This window comes from Scardinius erythrophthalmus (genome assembly GCF_964197995.2).
Source record: "Scardinius erythrophthalmus genome assembly, chromosome: 5".
NCBI classification, from domain to species: domain Eukaryota; kingdom Metazoa; phylum Chordata; class Actinopteri; order Cypriniformes; family Leuciscidae; genus Scardinius; species Scardinius erythrophthalmus.
The window spans coordinates 19,885,095-19,900,198 of record NC_138225.1 but is presented as its reverse complement, the minus strand read 5'-3'; the positions used below and the strand labels follow the sequence as shown (position 1 = coordinate 19,900,198).

Below are 15,104 nucleotides of genomic sequence, written 5' to 3'. Positions count from 1 at the left end.
ATAATAAGCCGTATTTTTATTATTTGGTCTTTCTAAAACATATATTTACACTATTATATCTATTCATTTTATTATTTGCTAAAATGGAATGCTGTAAGTTAATTCTATAATTTGATAAAATACTCATTGTATGTTTTGACAGTTTCTTTAAAACAAAGAATTGGATATCGCAGGTTATGCTCACTCTATTATAATAGCAATATAACAACCATGTCTATGAAATTCTGAAATTAACTAGAGTGTATTAGGCTATATTATTTTTATTATAGCAGACAGTATTATATCATAAAATAATCAATTGAATATTTCAAATAAATATCAAAGAATTCAAATAAATAACATCTTTATTGAAAAAAAAATACAAATAATTTATGAATGTAATTTTTTGCAAGGAATAGTAATAAAATAATTATAAAAGTAAAATGAAAAGAGTCACCAAAATTTTTTTTTTTTTTGGGTTCTACAGAGGTTTGGGGATACATGTAGTTTGACAAAATTAAAACAATCTGTCTAAAACACTACGCAGTCTTTAAACTCTACGCAATAAACACAATTAGTCTAAGAAAATAAGTGGATAACTGTTTCTTCAAAGTGATGACAAAAGGAACATAACGCTATCTTTATGACATAATTATCCTCATAAACTTCCAGCTCCCCTCTCTGTGCGTAATTGGTGGAGTTCAGCCACACTAACCCTAACCTTACCATATCCCTACACGTAATACATTTTTTGTCAAATAGGTCTATAAGGTTAAGCTAATTACAGCTAATTACGTCGTCCAGAGAGGTAGAGCTGGACGTCATGCATTTCAGGAGCACAGGCAGGGAATGTGTGGCGCGTGCGCAGTTTCGACAGCCCTAAAAGTGTGCGTGTCTCTTTAAATACGTTTGTGCTGCTACACTATTTGACAGCTCGACTGTTCTGTTCTTGCGCATTACCATTACAGACCGTCCGACACCGACGGTGGGAGGGGGACACATTTCTCTTGCGCTGACAGCACTGGATATAATAAATGTGCGGTTGTATGTAGCATGCTAAAGATTCACGTAACGATCAATGTGCCAATCAACACAGGTTTGTGGAAGATGCTCGGACCTGAAGACTGGCGCTGGAATTACGAAGAAATGATGTAGCCATTGAGCTGGTGTTCTGTAGCTGGTCAGCGTCCAAAGACGGCGTTTCTCATCTGTTCGGTAATCATTCCTTTCTATTGATTTTTCTTCCAAATAATGGGAACATTCGGCGTCGAATGCGCGTGCAGCATTTTTGTTAATCGTAGGCGCGTTTAGAGTCAGCTGAACTGACTGAACTGAATCAGATGCACAAAAATGCTGTCTAGGTAGGGTTTGAAACAGCTATTCAAATGGTGACCAGTGAGGGGACGTAAACATACAACATTTGATATGAACACCATTATACGCTGTATAAGTGCAATCTTAGAAGCTGTCAAGAAGAAGGGAATGTAAATGAATCTCTGGATTGGGTCATGATGAGCTAAACTCGACGTTGCAATGCAGCACTGACCCAGAACACAGCTGCTATCATCGCTGCTGGACTGCCAGTAATGTGACAGAATCGGAGCTAGTTTGTATGAGACAGGCTTCACACAAGACTAGACTGTGCAACCGATCTGAGCTAGTTTTCTGGAAGAAGTTAGGCACTTCTCCGGTTTCAGGACAGGCATTGGATGTCACACTTTCACCGAAATGCTTAGTCAGTTTGCTTAATTGTTTAAACTTTTAAGCACAGGTGGTGATAAGGAGACATGCACTTGTAAATCTCTGATAAGAGCATGACTTGTAACCCTTGGCAACCGTTTGGTAGAACACAAATTGTGATAGTAACTTGTTTGGCAATAAAACAGGTAAAACAGGTATAAGCAGCATCACTGCTACATATATATAGTTTGGTAGGAAAACATTGGCCAAGAATATGATATACATGTAAAAAAAAAAAAATCCGTGAATAAGAATGAATTTTACCTTTTGTTAAAGGCACAGTTCACCCATAAAATAGTTTATCAGTTAATCACCATCATGGTGTTCCAAACACATAATTATGACTTTTTTTCTTTTTTTATGTGGAACACAAAAGGAGAATGACTGTCTCAGGCACTTTTTTGCTATAAAAGAAAGATGCAATGAAAGTGAATGGTCACTGGAGTCTTTCACATAGAACACGTTTTTGGATTTTGCATTGTTTTTCCATTGTTTTTCAATGGAACGTGCACTAGACGTGCATCTTTGGTCATGTGCGTCTACACAGTTCTAAAAACACAGCACTCAAGTAAAACAAAGTGAATTTTTAAAAAAAAACTTCTATAGACCTTGCGTTTTTTTCAGTCCACTACCATGCTTCTTGTGTTTTTAAACGCAAAAACACATTCTGTGTGAATGGCCCCTTACGTGCTTAGAAGAACGTGACAGTGAGTAAATGACAGAGTTTTCATTTTTGAGTGAACTGTCGCTTTAAGATGTCAGTGTTTCCTATGTGATGTTGGTAACATGTCTTGTCGTTGCTGCATGGCTGTATATCCCTGCATCTGGTCTTTTTCCAGTCTACTTACTCTCTGTCTCTCTCTACCCTTTCCCCAGATTTCCAACCTTCGTGAGTCAAGATTTTCAACCCTTCTTAAAAATGAGACTGAAGTGATCAGTGATTAGGGAGATGATGACTTTCCAGGACGTGAGCTGGCTGGTTCAGGTGGCGCTCTTCTGCGCCTCACTGCTGGTTGTACTAGCCTGGCTAGTTCAGTTCTCACTGGGGTTGCTTCGCCCTAGGTGGTCCAGGGTCCAGGGCAAGAGGGAGACCCCGTGGCGGTTGCCCTTGAGCCTCACCCACCAGACACTGACAGGCGGTGTGTGGGGTTCCCTCTTGAGGCTGAGGCTGGGGCGAGATGGGGCAGGGACTGACACGGAGGCAGGTGTCAAGGGGCTTTTGTCTTCGCTCTTTGTGTTCAAGTCGTTCAGGGAGCACTGGCAGAGAGCCTGGGTGCGGGCACTCAACGAACAGGCCTGCAGGCAAGGGGTGAGTAATCTTTTATCTTGAGACAAAACGGTGTAACAACATATGTAGGAGATTTTGTATATATACGTATGTGTTTTCATTGCTCCATGCATTTTTATACATGTGTAAGAGTATTTTTAGGCTGTGCGATTGTGTGTGGGCATAATATCATGGCCTGACTACTTGTTAGTGAATGTGTGGGTGTTAGAGTGTCAGGGGATGCAGGTTCTTGTGCAACAACCACACACTCGCTCTCCTCCCAGAAATCTGCTCTGCAGTGAGTATTACACATGACAGGCCTCAGTCTACCATCTCCTCTGGGGCTTTATCTCATGGAACCAAATTTGCGCTTTTTTTTTTTTCAGTTAATCAGTGTAAATGAGAGTATATCTAATGGCTATCCTAAACGCAGAGATTTAGCAGAACATGTGATACTCTTGTTGCCTATGTGCATGAGATGTAGTTTTATAGTCAAGCCACTTTCACACATGAAACCCATTAAATTGACAAATTACTTTTTCAAGCAAATGTACCACATCTCACATGCATTGGCTGTATGTTTTATCCATATTGCTACCATTTACACTTTTGTGAAACACAAAAATCAAAGAGCTTCTCTCTATCCGAGTGGATGAAATATTAGTCATCCACTCGGATAGTCCTGACTCCTGACCAGAAAACAGAAAAATGTCTTTTAACTTTATTCAAAAAGCTGTGTGAAATTGCTGACAGACACTTGATTGTCACATTACTTAAGTTATTCACTACAGCAGTTACTGTTATTTATGATGAACGACTCAGTATCTCTTGGCCAATCAGGTACTCCGCAGTTCCACAATCCAAAAGTTCTCTTTGACAACTGGTTTCCTCTGTAGCTCCTTGTCTGGTTACGGGTGCGTTTGAGGGCTGGTGAGTTGTGTAAAGGTCTCCACTCCTATATTTAACTGTATTTGATCTGTGTCTATATCAAAGCTCAGTCTGCCCAGTAGGTGAAACAGCCGACGTCCATTCGTTCCCTCTCTAGACACTTTCCTCAGTGAGGTCAGGCTGAATTTTGAAAAAAATGCTTTTACTAGATGAAGTCTTTGAAGATCAGTTCATCAGAAGTCTTACCATCATTTTAAGCGATAGGTATCTGCATTTAGTCTGATGAGATATCAAAAGAATGTAGAAATGGCATTTTCACCCGTCAGTCACATCCGGTTGCTTTTTACAGCAAATCCTTCAAGGGATTTAAACTTCAATACAGTGAACTTTGCTCCAGCACCTGAGCTATATAGAAAGTGGGAAAAAAAGAGAGAAAATCCTTCCATCTCATTTCCTTACTGAGGTCTCCAGCCGATAGTTGTGCCAGTTCAGCAACCTAGTTATTTTCTCAGGTTGTCAAAGTGGGGGAAGGGAAGGCTACAGAACGCAGTTATGCAATTGCTGTCCTTTATCTTAAATTTCTTCACAGTCAGTGGGTTGCGCTGGAAAAGAAGAGGAGACCGAGGCTAATAAATAACCATTTATTGGTTCGCTGTTTAATGTAAGTGCCCATTTTGGCCGTGTGCCATAGCCGCATCTCTGATTGTAATGTGGTCAGCTGATCCTTAAAGTAACTTAGTGCTGCGAAGTGCAACAATTCTGCAGACTCTGTATGCGGGGTATTGGGGGGGGCAGTTCTCATCTGGCCAATGAATGAATGTGATTCAGGCTGCATCAGAAGTCAGAATTCAGATTCAGATTGGGATCAGTAGCATTCAAATATTCATCCAGTTCATTTTGCTTGAAGATGGATTCATCACGCCTATATGGAGCCGAAGCTGGCCATGGGGTCTGTGTCATGTTGACGTGGCCTTGTTTGTTTGGCACAGGTTATAAATAGCATTCTGTTCTTGATTTTGGAGTATGTGCATGTGAAATCCCTTTATTTAAGGTTTTGTGATGATGTTATGGAAGGTGCGGCTTCCATTATAAACATTCATGGGATGATAGTTTCATGACTGCTCGTAAACATACAGGTTATATTGGTGGAATGATAGTTTCAGGACAGCATTTAAACATACAGGTTATATTGGTACAATATGTGTTATTGTGTGATTCGAGCTAATTAAAACTAGGAGTGTAATGCTTTTGTCATCCAGCTCTTCCCAAAGTTCGTCAAACTAGAGTCTTGATACTAATGGTGCGGTCACATGTACCATTTTTTTAAGACCAGATTTTTTAAAACTAACTAGCTCTGAGAGTGCTCCACTACCACTCCATCACGAGTACAATTCATGCCAACGGCCCATTATTTTTAGCAAGAATTCACACGTTAAACACATTTATCACTGAAATGATACAAATGGATCAGTCAAATCAGAAAAAAATGTGGTTATGATGACGGCAATGGACATGAGCGGGAGGTTATAGTTCTCAAGGAATTTGTTTACCTTCTAGATAGGCTACTGAATATGATCGGATGAACGCACATTTTAAACAGGTAGCACTTATTCACACACACATTCGCTCTCTCACTAATGCATTCAAACTAATGTAATCTTATAGTGCTGTCTGTATTTGATTTCGATTGGGCAGAAATCTGTAAGAAATGTAGCGACCCGTAGATAAAATAACTGATGAAAATGTAGTTATTTTTGTTTTTCCAAACAAAATTTGCACTGCAAAAAGCAACAATATTTAAACTTTAATGCTGATAATAACCATGTAATAAGCTTAGAATGTCGTAAGAAAAGTTTGCTCACAGTATTATATAGTATTGTTTATTTATTTCTTCATTTAATAGGCCTATATATTAGCCTATGAACAGAACTTTTGCGAGATTTCAAAGCCTACTTGTAAATAATTTTGCCGCAATTTCCTCAGGGAGCGAAGACGGAGCGGTGTTTTTGATATCAGTGAGCGAGGAGTGGAGCGGGGAGCGGGGATAGCGGTAAATGGTGAACCCGGAGCGGAGCTGGAGCGAGGTGATCATTGAATGCTTGGAGCGCGGAGGGGAAATTGATGCCGCTCCACTCCGCTCACATACTCTAGTAAACGCTGCTTCATGCATCACTATACCAGAGACAGTGGACAAGGGGGCTTTTGCTAGCAAAATGTTTCTGAAAATAAGCCTTTAGCCTTGTGCCTTTTACTACAGAATATTTTCCAGCCATCTTTCCAAACTCTCTGTTGCATCTGTTTTCAAGATCTGTTCATCTGCCAAAACCTCTCACACAGTAGCACACTGTTGAGTTCAGTTCAACTCCTATGATTTTGGTCTCAATTATACAAAGCAATGGAGCATAAAGAGTTTCAAATCTGAGCTGTAACGAAAAGACAGTCATGCTTTGTTTGTTCTTTTCCATTTTAATGATTTTTACCTTTTAAAGGAAAGGAAACCAATTTATGTTTCTCTGTTCTTCTGATAGTTTTACCATCTATGATGATAATGTAGGAGGAGAGAAAATTTGCTAACAGAGGAAAGACAATTAACTGGCTCGAATGAAAAGTAGTCAGGGAGAATTTAAAGACCTTGTGGATGATTGGACCTTCTTTTCAAAAAAAAAGGAATGTAGGTGTCAGTGATCTACTAGGCCTGTCAATTTCATGTGTAATAACCGGATCTTCTGTGGGAATTTATAGTACCATTAAATGTTAGTCACGTGACTCTCCCTTAGAGGTGACCTCCATGTGCTAGTTAAATATCCCTGTGTTAGATTGGGCTTTGGGGAGAAGTTCCCATTTTGGAAGCTTTGATCTAGAATCTTGTCTCCAAGCAGACCAGATATTTGCTCTTTCAGCATACCGAATCTTTGACACCTCAAACCACTCGTATCAAGTTCTTTTGACTTTAAAAACCTGCCAGAGAGGTTGTTCCAGTTCTTGTGAGGTTTTTTTGTGTATGTGTGAGATCAGATCGAGCGCAAAAGTGATCAAGCAACTTTTGCCTGGCCCCTCTGAAACGCTGAAGACATCTGTTGACACGGCAACATGAAAACAAACACCATGGTTCCAGCCCTAGCCATGGCGACCACCTCTAGGTTAGACAGCGAAAGAGAAGAGAGAGTCAGCTGCATCCCAATTCACCTACTTATACTATGCCCTAAAAGAATGTACTGTTTTTGTAAAGAGAAATACATACTTTAGAGTGTGTATCAGAATAGTAGGCAAGCTTTGGGACATAGGCTACTACTTCTTTAATGAACCGCTCTGTTGCTTAGTTATGTGCATCCTGTCAATCATCTAGTCACAGTTCAAATTCTTCACATTCAATTTAATTTAAAGTCCTGCAATATCGGAGAGAATGGTATTATTAGAGCTGTCAGTGGATTACATTTTTTTAAATCTCGAATAATCTTGATTAATCACATACTTATCTTGAAATGAAGCATAGGCTCATTTATCTTGCTTAACGTGTTTATTTTGTCATCCTTTGCTATATCCAGCAAAGTGAACCATCAGATTGATGAATAATTCTGTTTTTCTGAAAGGTTTTTTTCATTTAAAATTTTCCAAAAAAGGACACTTGGAGACTCCAAAAGCACTCCTAATAACCAAATTATATAATTCATAAATGTATGCACAAAGCACACACGGAAAGAATAACATTTCAGAACAAAACTTTTCAGAATTCAGTGTACGGTATGTGTACAGTGCAACAGCAAAGAGTTTGTTTAGAGCTTGTTTAAGTTTTAGACATGTCAAGTTACGATGGAGATGCTTAGACCTGACTGCATATGCCTTCAGCAGCCTTCACGGATCCATTCAGAATTACTAAACACAGCAACATACACATGCCAGATAAAAACATTATCCTGATTGTGTGGAAACTACATGAATGTACTGAAATGTGTCAGTGCATAAATACAATGTGCGATCAGTGCGTCGAGAGCGCACATTAGAGCTGCACGATTATGACAAAAATCATAATTGTTGATTATTCCCTTGAAATTGTTATTGCGATTTATTAATTACAATTATTAAAATTTACATTGAATGATGTTTTGAATAGCGTGAGGGTTCACGCTCTTCAGAATCAATGACAGAATATTCAGAGCTCGTGTTTTAAAGCTAAACAGACACTGGAATGAATAATTCACTGAAAACTGGCTGTGAGTGTCTCTCTGCTATCTCTGATGTAATAAGCTTGGCTTTCTTTACATTAGCACTGTTTTGAACTGACTGTTTGAATGCATTCGCTTACTTGATAATTGGACTGAAAACTTTTCCAGAGTTTAGCAGCTTAAAATGATCTGATCACAAACAGAGAAGCAAAATTGCGTTAAGGGGTTAGAATAGAAATTTCCACCTACCAGTTACAGGTGTTTGCGCCATTGTAGATACAGTGTGATAAACTCCCGACTCCCATGAGATCATCTAACTGCGTGACTTAAATTACTTTTAATGACTAAATTTTGCGTGCTTCATTAATTTATATGCGTTAAATTATTTTAACACGTTAAGGATTTTGAGTTAATCGCATGCATTAACACGTTCACTTTGACAGCCCTAATAATAATGCATTAAAGTTAAAAAAGTCCAAACGTATCTTTTATAAAAGTTAACAATGTTGTTGCAGAATGTGGATAACATTGAATATTTTTTCTTAAGGTTAGATACTGATTATTAATCTTTCAATCCCCTTCCCCATCAGTCTCGCACATCCACCATGTTTGTATTTTTTATAAAACTTTATTTTTAAATTTTTATTTATTTATTTTTTATTCTGATCGAATCCCCATCCAACACGCAATGGGTTGTAGGCAGTATTACCCGTAAGAGATGCATGGATCTGCACTTTGAATTCTAACAAGAACTACTAGAGCATCCTAGCCTGGCTAACGTCAGACCTCTTCTCATTGAGATGTGGCCTGGGAACCACATGTTCATTTTCTCGTATTTGAGGCGTGGTTTACGAATGCCCAGAGCCGTATTGGACGCTACGAATGTCTATCAAATGCGCCTGTACGTAGCTCATAGCCAATTGTTTCAATTATACCAGATGACGTATGTAGAGCGACAGAAATTCGATGAGGAAGAAGACGAAATAAACTTGCGTTCTAAACTACTTAGAACACTATCTAAGGCTGCATCGAAAGGTAACTTCGCGTCTGATGCCATGTTGGATCCATAGATATAAACAAACTGCTTCGGTGTGTCGCATAGACGTCGTCATCGTCTTGCTGCTCCCTTCCCGTTCTGTGATTGGTTCCCTTTTTGAGGGGAAAATCTGGTCCATGGTGTCTAGGCTGCCTAGCAGTGTGAATAAAATCGCGCTTTGCGCAAGGCAGTATGGGCAAACCCAGGCTAAGAGCATCCGGGTATCTTTGAAATACTCATTTCAACATACTATAATTTGGAACACACTAATTTAGGATGAATCATAAAAATATGGAATTGGAGACACTTGCTGTGTCCCAATTCGCATACTATCTGTTGAACATTTGTGCTTTTTTATCTAATAATTTTGTAATTATTAATTATTTAGGCTACAATAACAAAACTGTGCAGTGAATGTGTATCTGTAACCTTGTAAAGCGTGACATGAATATATATATTCATGTCAGGCTTTTAGTGAACAACGATCCTTTTCTTTTCCTTATATCATTTAAAGCTAAGAAAATTATAAGGAAAAGAAAAGGATCAGATTTTTTAACAGAACAGTTTATTGAATCGTTAGACAAAATATTTTTAAAAATCTAGTTTTAATTTGTGTTTTTTGTTGATTATCATATTTGATACATCAGTCTTTTATGGCTCATATAGTATTATATTGAAGAATAGAGCTTATACTTGAGTAGAAAAAACACCTCAATTTTATTCAGAGGCCTAAACTGAGAAGACTGCATTGCTGCTGTTGCAGATATTTATACGGCCAAAAAGTATGATGAAATTCTGATAGCTTGTAATGCAAATCATTAAGATCTTTATAACAGCATATGAGCACTCATTTAAAGAAGGAGAAAAGACAGATTCAGGGCTCTGTGTATGTGTGTGCGGTTGCCTGAGGCATTGAGAGGGAAATGCACAGAGGCCACTGCACCAACGAGAAAGAGTTTGTTTAATTCATTCAGATGAAACTTTGCAACTTTAATTATAATCGTTAATTACGAAGGTCTCCAGATCACTTCTCACTAGGAGGATAATCCAGCCATTGACCACTGGTTAATCTCCTCTGCATAATTTCACATGCGGTGGGATTTTAATCTGATTACTGGTATGCTTACTGTTACAGAGAGAGTGGGATTGCTGTTGGACTGTCTATAAGGGAAGGATTATGGGGAAGATGTTCAATAAAGGATGTGATTTATATTGTATATATAAATATAGTATATAACTGATATATATATATATATATATATATATATATATATATATATATATATATATATATATATATATATATCAGTTTTGACACTCCACAATGTGTAAATCCAGGTTGAAATTGCTTTAGGCATATATGTTTTTAAATAAATCAAATTAGATGGCACTCATGGCAGAGGCCTAAAAATATATATATATGGATAGATATTACTTTACTAGCACCCAAGAGAAACCTTGATGTCAACCTTAAATTTAGCTGACTACGCTGCAGTGGGGATGAAGTGTTGCTCTATGGTCTGTGTGCTACAGTTATGGTCATATTGGTCAGCTTTGGGCTACATTTCTGTGATGTGTGAGGCTTTATCCTATGCTTGTTCTTTCCTCTTTCTTTCCTACTCAACATGCTCAGACACACACATACACACGCACACGCACACGCACGCACGCACGCACGCACGCACACACACACACACACACACACACACACACACACACACACACACACACACACACACACACACACTAACACAAACTCCCTCTAGTAATCCAGGGATTTGGCTGGGGGTGGGGGGGGATCTGCACAGCTGGTTATATGTGGCAATAACAATAGAAGGACGTCCTCTGAGATTGTTCACACATACTTCACACACACACACTTATGTACTACTTGCTAATAAACAAATAATAAATAATAAACTTGCCAATAAAGTTTTTAAAAAAAGCCACACAGCTATTTTTGATGTAAACTGATTTGGATAAGTTATCCATTTAATTTGTTACTGACAGGATTTACCGAAAATCTTGCCTGGGGAAAGTCAACTGACCCTTTGCTCTAATTTCTCCAGTCATGTGTGAATGTACATGCTTATCTTATTGAATTTAATATTACTTTTAAATGTTGTTCTCTCTGGTTGTTTTAAATTAAACATTTACAATTCTAATTTGATTGATTGATTGGATTTTTGTTCTATTCAAGTATATGTTCTAAAATAAAACATTTCATTAAAAAGAAATGAACACTAATTTTGAATTTCAGGGTCATTTGTTTGGGGGAAAAAGTGAACAAAATTGTTGCATGATTAGACACTGAGAATGTAATAAATTAAAAATTGTTTAAGAAAATATTGTCTCAATATAATATAGAACACATCCAGAGCATCTTCCTAAAGGCCAGAGGTCAAAGTTGAATGTATCTTTATTTACAACTGTGCACCAATCCAATCCATACACTTCCAGACAGCATTTTGGGGTCAGTAAGATTTTGCTTTCAAAAGAAATTGATTCTTTTATTCAGCAAGGAGACAGTAAATGTATTAAAAGTGACAGTAACGTTTCAACAAAAACAGCACAACTGACACAGTCTTCAAATGGTCATTACATGGCCACTAAAGAAGCACATTTGAGCTGCAGCAAATAACAGTTCAGATCATCTGGCTCATTGTCTTTAAGAGCAACTATTTTTAAAATGTAATTTAAATTCTGAAAAAGCGTCTGATTAATCATGTGGTCTCTTGCTCTCCCAGCTGGCCCGTTTGGTACCATCAGTGTTCTGAGAGTTTGGCTGCTGCTGAAATTGCTCAGTCCTCCAGGCATGTGTGTCAGTGTTATGACTGTCTGTGTTGAAGAGTGTGTGTGTGTTTGTATGTGGCATCTGTGCATATGATGGAATAGTATGATGGCACATTATCATGCCTGCAGTGCACAGAATAGGACACTGACTGCACACAAACACACAGTTCAAGGTCAAACTAGTTTGTATTTACTATTTCTGTCTCGCTATTGCCCTTTCTCCTTCCCTTTTCTTTTTCTTTCTTGGTAGATATGCTTGAAAGTAAGCTCTGGATATGATTAATATTTGCAGCACTTGTTTTCAGTGATTGAACATGTTTAATCTGTGTTTGTGAGGTCGTGGAATACCTGTGAAGAGACGTAGTGTAATTTGGTGGTGATTGTCCGTGTGGGTCGGCCTCTGTTGTTGCAGTGTGAATTCGCCTTTACTTTGCTTTACATTAGCTTATGAATAGCCTGCAAAGCAGCAGACCATACATATATCAATAACATGCTACAGATCAACACTGAACTATTACAAGGCTCACAGCAAAGACAATGTCACTCTATTGTCCTTTATTTAGAGATGGCATTGCACTGCCTTCAGTTGTTGGCACCTAGTGATTTATATTTGCCCCAAGGAATCTTTGGATCCCTAGTTTTGTCATCATGTTCTGTCACGGTGCCTGAAGAAGGATATTTTTGGTTGGTTCAAATGGTTGTTGTGGTGTGTTTGAAGAGGCCAGAGGGGGATTCAAGGCAGGGTGGCTCAAACCCAAAGTGACATTATACCAATGTGTCTTGGAACACACTCTGTCTTACACTTGCCTTCTTTGTATGAGACAAACACACCAACGGACTATCAAAACCCCGTCTGAGATTAACACACTATGTTTAAAGAACATCTTAATTTACAAGTAGAATGAGAGAGTAGGAGGATAACATACACAAAACCATGTCCTCCATAGCAGGGATCTCATGATCAAATTATCTGGGGCTCATTGGCTAGTTTTGGCTTTATTGGCTTTAATTTCTAACTTCGATACGATACCTTGAAAAATATCAACATTATACCATTTTCGATACCACAGGGAAAACCATATATGTGACCCTGGACCACAAAACCAGTCACATGGGTCAATTTTCTGCAATTGAGATTTATACATCATATGGAAGCAGAATAAATACTCTTTCCATTGATGTGTGGTTTGTTAGGATAGGACAATATTTGGCCGAGATACAACTATTTAAAAATCTGGAATCTGAGGGTGCAAAAAAATCGAAACATTGAGAAAATCACCTTTAAAGTTGTCCATTTATGTTCACGATTGTGCTGCATTCACTCACAAAAATAAATGTTTTATATCTTTACGGTAGGAAATGTACAAAATATCTTCATGGAACATGATCTTTACTTGATATCCTAATGATTTTTGGCATAAAAGAAAAATCGATAATTTTGACCCATACGACGTATTTTTGGCTATTGCCACAAATATACCCGTGCTACTTGTGATACTTTGATCCAGGGTCACAAACAATTTTGTTAATTTTGTTGCAAAGCTTACACACTGCAGACTGAGACTTTATTTAAAAAACAAAAAAAAAAAAAAAAACAGATTTTACAAAAAAGTAAACAGTCAGCAATAAAATCAGAACAAATAAACAAATTGTAAAAGATAGCACAAAAAAAAACAATAGAATAAAGAAACAAATGAAATAAACACATCATTAAGTTTTTCTGTTGGTTCTAACATTATTTGAATAAGAAATACTACAGAAATGAAACAAAGTGATCAAATGTAAAATGTGATTTTCTCTTTGTATTTTGTTCTCTGATTAACATGACAGACAGCAGCAGGTATATTAGGCTGCCGTAACTTTAAGAGTTTATGCACGGATCCAATATATTGTTACAGAAATATTTAGTAGTGATGGGAAGTTCGGATCATTTTACTGACTCGGATCTTTGAGTCTCGTTAAACAAAATAAACAAATGGTTTTTATAATAATTTCATTTCGGAAGATATGCAGTCTGTACCGGAAACAGAAATGATTAGTTCACCTCTCAAGTCTTCGAGTCTGAGTCGTTCATTTGTCAGGAGTTATGAAACAGAACCATCATGACAGAAATTAACAAATTTATAATTTAAGACATTTGAAACCAGAAACACATAACGTAACTGTAAAAAATAATTAATTATGCACTTGTTTTTAAGGAAGGTTTGGAATTATTAACTAATTTCTGTATCCAATACTGCTGTCACGTCACGTGACAAAAGAATGAAGACTCAAGAGGAACTAATCTTTTCGGTTTCCGGTACAGACTGCATAGTCTTAGCCAATGGGGCTATCACGGGATGAATGAAAGACTCTGACCAGAAGACTCAGGAGATGAAATAATCGTTTCTGTTTCCTGTATAGGATGTTGCGTGTGCACGGTCAACAAAAATGAATACCTAACAATGAGACCTGCTTCCAAGTTTAAGTGAAAATTTATTTATCTGAACTGAAGCCCATTGTCCCATAGCAAGCAACACCATGGGCCCTATCATTAACCCGACGCAATGAGGCGCCAGACGCGACGCAAGTGTTTTGTGTTAGGGCCGTTGCATAGTCAACGCGAGCAACGTGAGCGACGCGCTCCCTTTCATAGTCTAAAGTGGACGCAAGCGATGCGTGAAATGCAATACACTGCTCAAGCAACAGGGGGTAGTAGAGTCGCATGATATGATATGATATGATATGATATGATATGATATGATATGATATGATATGATATGATATGATATGATATGATATGATATGATATGATATGAGTCGGGTCACGTGATATTCAGATCAAAATGACAACAGTAATGACAGTTATAAAGACATCAAAAATAATAAAATATTATAACATAAACATAACTTAAATTTAAATGTACAAATTGAATGGATTTGAATGTACACACACACACACACACACACACACACACACACACACTCATATCTCTCTCTCTCTCTCCTGCCGTAAGCTATTTCAGCCTCTCGAGAAGGGCACACAGCATTGACTTCTAGATAGGCTACACACACAACGTTGTTTACATACCTAAAAATTTGACTCTGAAGTCCTATGCTTTATGAATTCACTCAACCAGCTAAGTTGAGTCTATACTTTTGGGTAACCGAAACTTAGCTGCCCTGCACTACTTCTGCACGCCACCTTCCACTTTTTGTGCGCCCTAGTAAATTTGTTACGGGCACTTTTCCAGTCCGT

At 37.9% G+C, this 15,104-nt stretch overlaps 1 protein-coding gene across 2 annotated transcripts in view; it reads left to right on the top strand.

Annotated features, from left to right (window-relative positions):
- Positions 1 to 872: 872 nt before the first annotated feature.
- c2cd2l (c2cd2 like) overlaps positions 873 to 15,104 on the top strand; it is a 34,817-nt gene continuing 20,585 nt past the window's right edge. The window contains exons 1-2 of one of the 2 annotated variants that reach the window (XM_081365281.1): positions 873 to 1,194; positions 2,596 to 3,028. In XM_081365281.1, coding sequence (XP_081221407.1) covers positions 2,669 to 3,028 — 360 coding nt within the window. In that variant the 5' untranslated portion in view covers positions 873 to 1,194; positions 2,596 to 2,668. The remainder of the gene's footprint in view (positions 1,195 to 2,595; positions 3,029 to 15,104) is intronic. The other variant, XM_081365282.1, reaches the window with a different exon arrangement.